Raw genomic sequence first — 12,202 nt, forward strand, 5'->3', positions numbered from 1 at the left:
GGGATATGAAATACACTAGGTCTGTTTAGATTTTCCCTCCTTTTCATAATGAGAAGCTACAGAGAGGAAAACTCATACAACTGCAAGAGTTGGAAAGCAGATCTTAATCATGATGGAGGGAGATGGCCTTAGGTTCTAGAATGAAGGTAGGAGATGAGGAGAGGCAGAAAATCTTGTTAGGGAACTCTCTCTCACACACACACACACAAAACCACTCTCTTTGACTTCTGACGTTAATCATCTTTTCCTCCTCTTCTCAAACATGAAATTTGAGGATTTGAGATGAATTCTAGGCATGTGAGTATTCTAGAAAGGGCCCTCTCCTACCTTCATTCTAGAACCCAAGGTCATCTCCCTCCATCATAACATGATTAAGATCTGGTTTTCAACTCTTTGTAGCTTTTCATGATGAAAAGGAGGGAACACTTAAACAAACCTAGTGTATTTCATATCCAATATAGAATGTGCTTGTTCGCTTGTATTCTCAAAAGAGCCAAGGCAAATGCAGGCAAGACTACTAACTCTGTCAGGAGACAGATATGAGGAACTGTGAGCTCATGATCTAAGCTGTGATAGTAATATTAATAATAACAGAAGCATAGGCACACAAAGAAGTAGCACAGATATATGGCAGAAGAAAAACCTCACATGTTTGCATTTGTCAATTATGTGTGTGCACCAACTGACAAGCTAATTGTGTTTTGAGAAACCGGCTTTTCTACGGGAATCAATGACCTAAGGACAGTGAGGAAGATTAAGTAATTTGCCGATCGCCTTCATAAACTCATAGCCCAGTGAACCCATTTTAAAGAGGGAAACGCTAAGAAAGTGCATCGTCTTGCCCAAGATGTTCCTAAGGATTGGGAATAGAAGCTGATCATGTGACTCCCCTAGGAGAGTCCATTAACCATGCTGACCCTAAACAGCAGGAGTGATGACGTAATGGCAGGATGGGGCAGAGGGAAGAGGGTAGGCTGCCCCGGTGGCAGGAGGAAGAAGACACGAGGGTGACAGGACAGGAAGAAGCCCATACAGGGAGCAGAAGCAGGTCACGGGCTCATCCTGCGGGCAAAGACAATACAAGTGCACACGGAGGGAGGGAATGCCTTTTATTGCCCAGAACAGGGGTGTCAAAGGGGAGAAACGACACTAGACGAGCTCTTCCCACATTTTTTTTTAGCATTCTTTAAAAACTTTTAAAATATTTTTCACATATGTTTGCTTGCTATTTGTGCATGAGAGGGCACATGTCTTGTGTGTGTATGCGTGTGAACACTCACAGGTGTTGTCAGAGGCCAACTTACAGAACTTGGTTCTGTCTTTCCACCATGTGGCTCCCAGGGATGGAACTCAGAGGATCTGGCTTGGTAGCAAGAGCCTTTACCAGCTGGTCCAACTCAACGGCATCTCTTTTTTTCTGATTTTTTGTTTGTTTGTTTTTAGAACCTCCCCACTGGTTTCTCAGCCAAGAATTCATGAATTGATTTAACAACTGTTTAGTCTATTTTGTGCTAGTTGCTTTCCCAGGTCCTATGGCTAAGTAGTGAATAAGACAGAAACACCCTTTTCAGGAGGTTGCTTACCTTACGGGATAAATCAATATTAAGCAATTAAGTATAATTTCTGATCCTAAGTGCTATGAAAAAAATAAAATGCAGTAATGTTATAGCTACCTGGGGTATCCCTTATAAATATGGTGGCTTAATAGAAAGAATGCTCTTTAAGATGGCCTTTGTTCTGAGACCTCAAAGGAAGCTATGCAAAGACTTGGGGACTGAGATGTCAGGAGCACAGGACCCTGGGACAGATCTAGCATAGGAAGCCTAAGAAAGAGCAGGGCAGCCTCTGAGGCTGATTCCAAGTGGGCAGAGGGGCAGCAGAATCAGACCTGCAGAATCAGACCTGTCGCATCAGTAAGCATGTCTTCACTCAACAAGTACTTTCTATGAATCTACTGAGTGCAGGGCATTGTCAAGAACACAAAATGAAAACGAGAAACCTCTAGCTCAGAGGTTCTTGCCCTTCCTAATGTTGCAACTCTTAAATACAGGTCCTCATGTTGTGGTGCCCCCAATCATAAAATGATTTTCCTCTCTACTTCATAACTGTAATTTGGCGAGTTATGAATCATAACATAAATATGTGTTTTCTGATGGTTTTAAAACAACCCCTGTGAGAAGGTCATTTGACCCCCCCCCCCCCCAGGTTGAGAACCACTGCTTTAGATGAAGAAGTTTTGTGCTTGTAAAAGGAAATTTAAAATTTAGGATGGGTGATAGATGGTCCTCAAATAATTTTATTACATGCTAGAATGCAACCTACCCTAGAGACAGGTATATGGGGTGGGGGGCTTTCTGGGAGCAGTGATCTCAATATACTTTCCTCCACCACTTAGTGCCTCCAGTTGCCTTCCTCTCCTCGATCTGGGTTATATCTCCGCAGAGGTGAGTCACCTAGCCCACCTTTCCCAGAGCACGCGCCTTCTCGGTCTGGGTTGGGTGGGGCAGGGCCACAGGAATCCCCACCCGCCTAAAACTGTCGGCTCAGAAAACCCAGACAGGGGAGCCCCTGAGTCCAGGCTCCGTTTAGCACCTGATTCACCCAGGGAGTCAAGGCCCCGCATGCTGCCGGTAATAGGCTTCAGGGAGCCCCAGGGGAAAACGCCTTTGGGGACATGGGGCCCCCCCCCCCCACGGTAGCTACCGCCTCCACACACATCCCTCCCCGCGCCCTCCCCACCTCGCGCGCGCGTGCGCGAACTGCAGGTTTAGGTGCGCGTGCGCACTGGGCGTCCGGCCGTGGGGGCGAGGACCCGTCTCCCAGACCAGCCGGGCAGCCATGCGGTGTCTCCGGCGGAGCGCGCTGCGAGCGCCGCCCTGGCGCCGCCTCCCGCCGCCCCGCCCGCCCGGCCGTCCGCGCGCTGTCTCCTCCCGCGAGCGCGGAGCGGCGAGCGCGGTACGGCCATGGGGAGTGGGATGAGCCAGGTAACGTCCGGGCCCGGCCGCCCCTTCCCTCTGCGGCTTCAGCAGCCAGGCCCGGCTCTGCACCGTCTGCCCTTTGAGAGCTGGTCCCCGTGCTGGATGTGGTCTGTTCCTCCCTCCCTTGAGACCGGGCCCCTTGACGCCTGCCACCCACAGCATTGGCGAATCGGGCCAGATGGGCGGTTTCTGTAATTTCCTCTTCTCTTCCCCAGATTTGTGTGCGCGTGCACAGAAAAGCCGCTCTGGTGGGGAAGTTCACGGAAATCCTAGAACTGACCTGGCTTTCGGTTTCTGGAGTATTTGACCTCAGGTTGTGGGGCTTCCGTAGGGCAACCTGTTGGTTGGTTGTTGTGCGCACTAGGCCTTTTAGAAAATCTTTCCTTAACCCTGTTGCAGCGCAAACCCTCTGAGACGGTATCTTCACCCCCACCCTCTAGGCTGAGGATGGTCTGGCGGAGACAGCCCTCTGGGGTCTATTTGTGCCAGCCTCAAGATTAGGAACTCGCAGGTTTAAAGAGAAATCTTACTATGTAGATGCCCGGGACTAAAACAAACACATCTGTATAAGGATTTTAAATATTCCTGGCTTTGGTGAGCTTCTGGCCTCCAACCCCCACCTCGTCTCCATGTTTATGGGCACTAATGGTGTGGATTGCTTTCTCCCTTCTCTTCCCTTCCTCTTCCCCCTTTCCCGTTTGTCTCTGCTATGGGGTGAGGGACACTGCAGTGGTTTAGTTATTTCCATGAGAATGAATGTTGTGGCAGGGATCCAAGACAGGGAACTTAATGAACATGCCCTTGGTGGAATCTTCCACGCTCCTTGACTCTTCCCACAGTCTCCGCGCTTTTGCATGTTGTAGACCAGTATCTCACCGAGGTATTTTGGTAGCTAGGATTTAGTTCACTTAAAATTTCTTTTGCCAGTGATCAAATTTGAAACAAGCTCCCCCTCTTGGATATATGCTTGCATTATGTTCCCATTAGCGCGGGGATCCCGCAGCAGAGACATCAGTCTGGGCTTGGGGGCTCTGTTTGCTTTCCCACTAACCGTGGCTGTGCCTCAGCTTTCTTTTGGTATTTCTAGTTTGTTCCAGTGTTCACTGCTCCTTTCTGCATTTGGTTTCTAGTATTTTATACTATAATTGAAAGACTAGATTTAAATGTGCAAACGATCACCTAAGGAATATTAATTTCACATTCTCAGTAAAAGTGGTAATATTCATATCCACATTGTGCTGTTTACCTTTCAAAGGAATGGATTTCTTGTCTATTTTGTTATCATAACTGTCTTGTGCAGAAACAATTTCCAGTGTAGAAATGGAAAACGATAAATGCACAGAGAGATTTAGATGCTCCAGTGCTCCAGCACAGACTGACTGTGTACTGTGTATGGGCCAGGTGTAGTGCTTTTGGGGACAGAGGGAGGAAGCCAGTGCAAATGACAGAGAAGTCAGAGAAGTCCTTCCCAGGCCTTCTCAGTGTAGGCCACTGCTTGTCCAGTAGAAATATAACATGAGCCAGATATATCATTTAAAATTCTCTAATAAAATTTCTTTGAAATGTATAAGCAGATGGTGATCACCTTAAGAACATTATTAAACTTAGTATATTTAAAGCATTTTAACGTGTAACCTATAAGTAAAATTATTCTTCCAATACATTTTTTTCCTGCCATGCCTTAAATTCTCACTAGGTAATTGCTACACTTTAGATGCTCAGGAGTCGCTGGCTAACGACCACGGTGTGACACAGATTGCTGTGTCTCTGTACCTGGCTGTGACTCTGTGGTGATGGAGCCGGGAGGGGTGGCTCACAAGGTGGAGGACTAGAGGCTCTAAAGATAATTCCCAGAGTGTGGGGAAAGTAGGTGTCATTGTAAACGGTACCTTCAGCCCAGTAAAAGATACCTGCTAGAGTAAAAATACTTAATCTGAAATAGAATTACCCAAGTTACAAGGCAAGGCAGTGGAGGAGTGAATTGTTGGATGCTGGTGACCAAGATCTTTCTCTTCTGTGCATTGCTGTCTGACTTTAGACAGGGTTCCCTTGTTTCCCTATCTGTGGAGAGAAGAAAAGAACAGTTTGTTTACAGAATTGGCAGAAGGTGCTAACAGTGGAGATATGATTCGAAGAACATAAGTAAAAATGATGCCTTGGAATTTAGGAGTATCGCTTAGAGGGTGTTTACGTGAGGTTCTTGGGGCAGAGTTCTTCATCACATACAAATTGGTCATCTTTGGCAAAGAATTACGGACAATGCACACTCCACCCTGACCCTTTGGGCTAGCAGTTTTTACCCTTTGCCCTCGTGGTAGATCTTGTCCCGGTTTCCTCACTGTCACTCGGAGGATGAAAGGGACATGGCCCATGTCTTCTGTCCAGTTACAGATGGGAGAAAAGAGCAACAGAGAACAGGCAGTGGGGCCATTCTTTATGAGCTTCATTTCGTGTGCCTATACTTTACATGCTCTAAGGAAGCTGCTTGCCTCTTGGTGCAGATTGGGAACGGAGATTTGGAGAGTCTAGATAAGACAATACATTGTGATTCAAGATGTAGGACTGGGTTTGGATCCCAGTTCCCATGGATTAGAGGAGAGGAGAGTTCTCTTTCCTTTGACCAAGGCTGCCAGTTTGTCTCTAATAAATCCTAAAATCTCTTTTTTTTTTTTAAAAAAAAAAAAAGCCAGAAAAGAAGACCACCATAGATTAAGATTCATTGCAAAACAATGTCACTCTCTTCCTTCATGTTCGACTTTGATAAAGGAGGCGTTAAAGGCAAGCAGCTCCAGCTGCCTTTTTTTTTTTTTTTCTGACTTTTTATCTAAGTCCCCATAGATGTTCTGAGCCTGCCAGGATTGCAGTCTGTGCTGCCTGGGCCTTTTAGCAGTGCTTTGTTGCCCTGCAGTAACTTGCATGTTCTTCAGCAGCTGGGTGACGTGGTGCTGCTTGTTCTGTGCCTGTCTTTCACACGAGGCGCACAAAGAGTAAGGAACCAGGGGCAGGAGAGATGACTCACTACACAGGCACGAGGATCCAGGTTTGATTCTCGACACCTGTCCCAAAAGCCAGGCATGGTAGCATGTGCTTAGGACCCCAGCCCTGGGAAGGGGGAGACAGCAGGATCTCTGGGGCTTGATGCTCAGCCCCCCTCACTAAGTTGTGATCCTGTCTCAAAAAAACAGGTGTTGAGTAACTATTGATTAAATTTAAATAAGCCACTTTTACGCTCTGTATACACACATGTTTCACATACCCCCACACACATATACATGTGTGTTCATGCTCACAAATACACATACATGTACATAGAAGGAACTGGCCGAGTTACCCACCTAATGAGTGGCAGAGCCTGCACTCAGAACTGGTTGGTCGGGCTCACAACCACAGAGCAGAGGGCCTCATGGCATGACTGAGGGACCAGCCTACTAAATGATTCTGGTAATAGTGGGACTAACTAAGCACACTGTTGTATGTACATGTCTTTTTTTCCGTGAAGTCTCTGAAAGGCAGTTGACTCAGTTTTCTCAAGGGTTTGGATCAACATGTTTTTAAGAGGGAGGACCTATAAATAGACCTCTGTCCTCACTGTCTCTTCTTAGTTTTAAAAACTGTGATACATCATTAAAAACAAAATAAGGCCAAAATGCTGCTCTCTTTATTAAGTTTGATATCACAGAGAGCTGCCCCACATGCTTCTGTGTTTGTCTTTAGCTTGATCAGCCTAAGATAACGACAGGTGGGCAGAAGCTGTGCCACTGTAGGTCAGGAATGAAGACCCTCAGACTCTGGCATCTTGTCCTCTGGGACCTGCCAGTATTGTTTAGCTCTTTAGCTTTCACCGGACTGGTCTGGCGGCCTCTTCCTCCCCTGTGCCTTGTCTGGTGAACGAGGATATTGTCTTGACATTTTGTGGGAAGCCTGCTATGGCTTCTGTTGGTATTTTGCACGAGAAGTCCTCTTGGCAGGAATGTCAAAAAGCCTGATTTTCTCTTCCTGGATTCATAAATACTTTGAAAGACCTTCAGTGGTTAGCACAATCCAGCCTGCATTTCCTCTAAAATGGGTGGAACAGTGCCTCTCCAGTTACGACTCACATTCTTGGGAGAAGCAAAAGCAAATTTTAGGTGACATTTTTACAAACTGTAAAACGCGTATGCGCGCCCTGTGGTTAGTGTTCTTGGGTTTGTCTGCTGCTGAGCACAGGGATGTATCAGGCTGGGATATGACTAACGTCTTCTCTGTGAGAAGATAGAGGAGTGAAGAAAGATATGTGCCCCCTAGTAGAGAATGGTCCCTCAACCACCACCCAGTTTACACTGGACTTGATATTTGTGTGCTCTGCAAGAATCATAGTGACCTAAATGGCTTGTCAGGCCTCTACCAGTGGGTGGCATTTGCATCTTCCCCTACACTGGGACAGCCCCCAAATCTTGATGTATCTCCTGGGGTCAAACTTGTTCCCGGTTGTCAACCTCAGGCCTAGTGTTCTTTGTGTTAGGTCCCCTGAGGCTCATTTGACCTGGGACTGGGAAGTTCTCAGGAGTGGACCTAACACTGCAGGAAGTACTGTTCAGTGTGGGAAGAGACCGGAAGTCTCACATCTCTGTCCTGCTAAACACTGTTTCCACTGTCACCGGGTACCTTGGCTGTTGTTCATGCATCCGTCCATCCATCCACCATTTAAATTGTACATTCCACATCTGCTGCTGCCAAGCCCCAGTGCTAGTCCCTATAATAGGGTTTAAAAATACTGAAACAGGAAGACGCTCCCCCTAGGCATTGGTTCTCTCATGGAGGACTCCAGTTCAGAAGGTTAACCCTAACAGTATGCCTTTCCTCTACCCCCCTGAATCTTGTCCTCACTCATTTTCTCTCAATCTCTTGTACTGGGCATTGATCTTAGGTCCTCACATATACTAGGCAGGTGCTCTACCACCCGAGGTTCATCTCCAATCCTTTTTGATTTATTTTGACTTAGGACCTTGCTGTGCCCGGGCTGGCCTTGAACTTGTGATCCACCTGCTCTAGCCTCCCAGGTAGCCGGAATCACAGGCGTGCACTAACATGCCTGCTCTTTTCTGCTTTAGCATTACATTTTCATTTCATGTTTCGCAGTACAGATGCTTAAGGTAGAGTTGTAAGAATGGACAGGGCACACTTAGATTTTTTTTTTTAATTGCTGCATAAATCTATGACCAAAAGACATTGAGAAGTCTGTGATATTTCTCTCTTCATGGAATTCACCAAAGTTTTTTCAGATGTCCTTGGATTTGAAACCCAGAAGTCCTTTTGACCTTGGAAGAATCCAGAAGCCACACCTACTTGAAATACAGCTTTTGAGCCAACTGCTTGATCAGGAGTTTCCTCTCTTACATCTTTTGGATAGGGTTCTCAGATTTTGTGGCATCCTAAAATACCAAGAAATGTTTAAAAGTAAATTCCAAGCATTTCTTGCCTCAGAAGCAGAATTCATTTGGATATAAGTATGTTTTGAGGCAAAATATTTGAGACTTTTGCACCTCTCTGAGGCTGATGTTGGAGCTGAGTAATGTGTGGCTATGAAGGGGGTTGACCAAGAGACACTTGGAACCCCTGGGGTCATGTGATCCCAGAGTGCTTCTGCCATCTAGGGTTCTGCTTTTGTTACATTGTATGTTGTCTGGTGACAGACAAGCATCTTTCTGACCAGGGGCTTCCAGAGAGTCCATTCCTCTGGGGTAGGTATTGTTGCCTCACGAGTTCCAGTGCTGCATGGTAGAAAGGGCTATGCCTTGCGTTGGTTTGAACATGGTTTGTGCCCACACAAACGTTTGTCAGATCCCGATCCTCAGTATGTCAGTGCAGAGAGGTGGTAGGTCCTTTAGGAGGCATCTGAGACCAAAGTCAGCGCTCTCATCAGGGAATTGGTGTTTTCTTCCCAGGAATGGGCTAGCTGTTGTAATTCGGTCTCTCTTCCGCATGCCCCAGCTTGCCTTCTCACCTCAAGCTCCAGAAGCTGAGCAAAGTGCCGGGGCCATGCTGTGGGGTCCAGAACACTGAGGCAAATAAACACCGCCCCTCTGTCAACTACTCAGTCTTCAGTGTTCTGCTGGAGCAGTGGACCTAGAGCAGACACCTGCCTGGTTCTTCATCGTCAGTCCCGAAAGTAAAGGAATAAACATCTGAGTACTGAGTACTATGGTAGAGAAAGTAGACAAGACAGACGAGGAGAGTGTGGTAAGGAGTTTGTGACCAGAAGAGACCTCTCTGTAAAGAACCCCTAGGCAAATGGTAGGGAAGGCGGCCCATCCTAGACATAATGATGACTCTATAGGCAGAGATGATCAGGGCCAATTCTCTACTTACTCTTCTGGAGAAGTCAAACGTCCCCAAGTTACATGACTCCTTTCTGACCTATCTTTGCCACCGACCAGGTAATGTCTGTTCTTACTCCCTGTTTGTGTTCACCATGGTCTCCTGTGTTGTCCCGAAGAACACTGCTCTGCAGGCTCCTCTTTAAACCATCCTTTTGCTGGAAACTCATTCCAGCTGATTGACTTCCTTGTCTCTTTCTCCGTGCCCAAATGTTACCAACCATAACAGTATCAGCCAAGTAGGTGAGTCAGCCATATTGAATGTCATGTTTAAATTACAAAGCTGGCCGGGCGGTGGTGGCGCACGCCTTTAATCCCAGCACTTGGTAGGCAGAGGCAGGCGGATCTCTGTGAGTTCGAGGCCAGCCTGGTCTACAAGAGCTAGCTCCAGGACAGGCTCCAAAGCCACAGAGAAACTCTGTCTCGAAAAACAAAACAAACAAACAAAAAAAAACCAAAAATAAAATAAATAAATTATAAAGCTGGCTGCTTGAGACGTTTTCCCAAGTACTTCTAATCTATCCGAAACCAGCCTTCCTTGATTTTGTTTTATAGTTCTGTGTGGAAGAGAGCCAGAACCCAACTACAGAAATGGGTGGGTACAGCCCCCGGAAGTCTAACTCACTGTCCTGTCTAGAAAATAAAGTCAAAAGATGGCTGACACAATTCTGTTCTTTCCTTACAGTTTTCAAAACGTTTGTAAAATCCTCATCTTCCATTATTTTCATTGAACAGCTTCTTTATCCACGCTCTCTGATGCCCTATTCTAGCCGCTCTCTGGGCCCCCGAGCTTCTTCCATGCTGGCCAAGCCCTGCAGATGCTGCTGTCACTGTCCCCTGCATGGGAGCTTCCCAGGCAAGGGAAAGCCTTTGACCACTGGCTAGGCCTGATTTAGGCTTTGCCAACTATGACCTTTATGCCCCCTCTTTCTTTGATTTGCTTCTTTCTACCCTATTGATGTTTATTTGTTTGTTTGTTTGAAGAAGTATTTCCTTAACTATCTATGACAGAAACAATCAGATTTAGGAAAAATGTAGTCAGCCCTTGGTATCTGTGGTTCCACATCCATAGATTAAATCAACCTTGGATTTTTTTTTTTTAGATCCTCTATTTTTATTGTTTAAGGTTGATAGTTTTCCTTTCAATATTTTAAAAGTCAAATTATAATTACATCAGTTCCCCCCTTCATTTCTTCCCTCCCTCCAACTCCTCTCATTCCCCACCCCCATACTGTGTAAAAATCATGGCCTCTTTTTCTTTAGTTTTTATTGTTATGTGTGTCTGTATACATTTGTGTGTGTGTGTGTACACATACACCTAAATATGTAAATACAACCTGCTCAATCCACCTAATATTACACACACACACACACACGAATGAATGATTTCATGGAGATTGAACAAAAAATTGCAAAATTCCAAATTTTTATTTGTACCAGCCTCTTTATGGCCTGTTTAACTCCACATAGCTTCCAGTAAGAAATGTAAATCTTGTAGCCTGACAGAAAGACCTATCAGGATAAAGCTCCTCTGTGTCTTAATCCTCAGTCCCATACTGATGGGTACCTTCCCAGTCTCATCCACATCCCAGAAAGTGACTGTGATGTACCGTTAATACAGCTTCAAGGACATGAACACTGGGTCCACTAATGAATCATAGCCTACCGTTTTATAGATCCTTGCTATTTTCATAACATTCATTGCTTAGGCACCATTCATTCACCTGTGTCTCATTCCAGTACTATGTAGTAGGCCTGTGATGGTTGCTTCTATCCTGAGGATGTATAGCTTTCTTTTCAGTGTTGATTGTAAACGTCTCCATTTCTGTATGGTTGAATTATGATAGTCCACAGCCATTTGTTGGTCCAGTATCACAGTGTGTAACTCGGCCAAAACAAAAGAAAACAAAAAAAACATATTCTTTAGTATTTGGTGTTATATTCTAATAAAGACCAGAGACCCTGAGGAATGGGCCATGAAGGTGGAAAGGCTCCAGGCAGCCAAAAGCTGCGAGGGAACCTCAGCTTGGTCCAGCTCCAGGGTGAACACACATTATTATATTGTTTTACAACAGGAATGCTATGGTACCTGTTCCGCCCTGCTTCATAAAAATAGGGACCTTGAGAGGCTGACACTGAGGAGGCAGGGGACAGGACTGTGTGACTATAGCATTTGCGTGTGTGCAGAACCAGCAAGCCAAGGGTAACTGGAAATTGCAGCAAGGAGGTCATTGGACATACTTTTATTTTCCAGAGCATTTTTGTAATTGGATTTTACTGTCTTTGCAAAAGACTGACAAGGATTTGCTTGGTACTTTGAAAGTCATCGGGTGTTTGTGAAAAGTACCTTCTCTATGTAGCATCTCAGCCCTTTGAGGCCTTCATGGGGGCATGGGAAATTTTCTAGTGCCGCAGAGAAGCCGGCCTGCCACAGCATTACTGAATGGGCTCTGAGAACACTGTGGTGCTGTTAGTGGCACTTGGCAATGAGCGCTGTGTACAAAGATCTTGAGCTTTGAGCACATGTTTGCCAAGGCAGTGAGGGAGGTGCAACGGGGAGAAGGTAGTGCTGTCTCTGAGTACCATCGCGGCCCTAAGCTTAGGGAGCCAAAGGGAGCTGCAGTTATGGTCTGTTCTCAGGGAGGTGTGGTGTGGGAACTGGGTATGGAAGGTGAGGGGCCCCAGGTCTGGCTGGGAAACTTTGTGAGAGCCTCACCACTTTAGGCAGCAACACTGCCCGCTTGGCGCTCAGTGACAGTCATGCCTATGTCTCTCTTCCAGATCCTGCCTGGCCTGTTCATTGGCAACTTCAAAGGTGAGTGCTTTGGGTTTTGTTGTTGTTTTGTTTTATGGCGGTAAATACATATA

General features: G+C 46.0%; 1 protein-coding gene across 4 annotated transcripts in view; it reads left to right on the forward strand.

Moving 5' to 3' along the window:
- The first annotated feature begins 2,914 nt into the window (after nt 1-2,914).
- Dusp22 (dual specificity phosphatase 22) overlaps nt 2,915-12,202 on the forward strand; it is a 56,213-nt gene continuing 46,925 nt past the window's right edge. For all 4 annotated transcript variants that reach the window (XM_038335388.1, XM_038335387.1, XM_038335390.1 and 1 more), the window contains exons 1-2: nt 2,915-2,984; nt 12,116-12,149. In XM_038335388.1, coding sequence (XP_038191316.1) covers nt 2,964-2,984; nt 12,116-12,149 — 55 coding nt within the window. In that variant the 5' untranslated portion in view covers nt 2,915-2,963. The remainder of the gene's footprint in view (nt 2,985-12,115; nt 12,150-12,202) is intronic.

Source organism: Arvicola amphibius, chromosome 6, assembly GCF_903992535.2.
Source record: "Arvicola amphibius chromosome 6, mArvAmp1.2, whole genome shotgun sequence".
NCBI lineage: Eukaryota > Metazoa > Chordata > Mammalia > Rodentia > Cricetidae > Arvicola > Arvicola amphibius.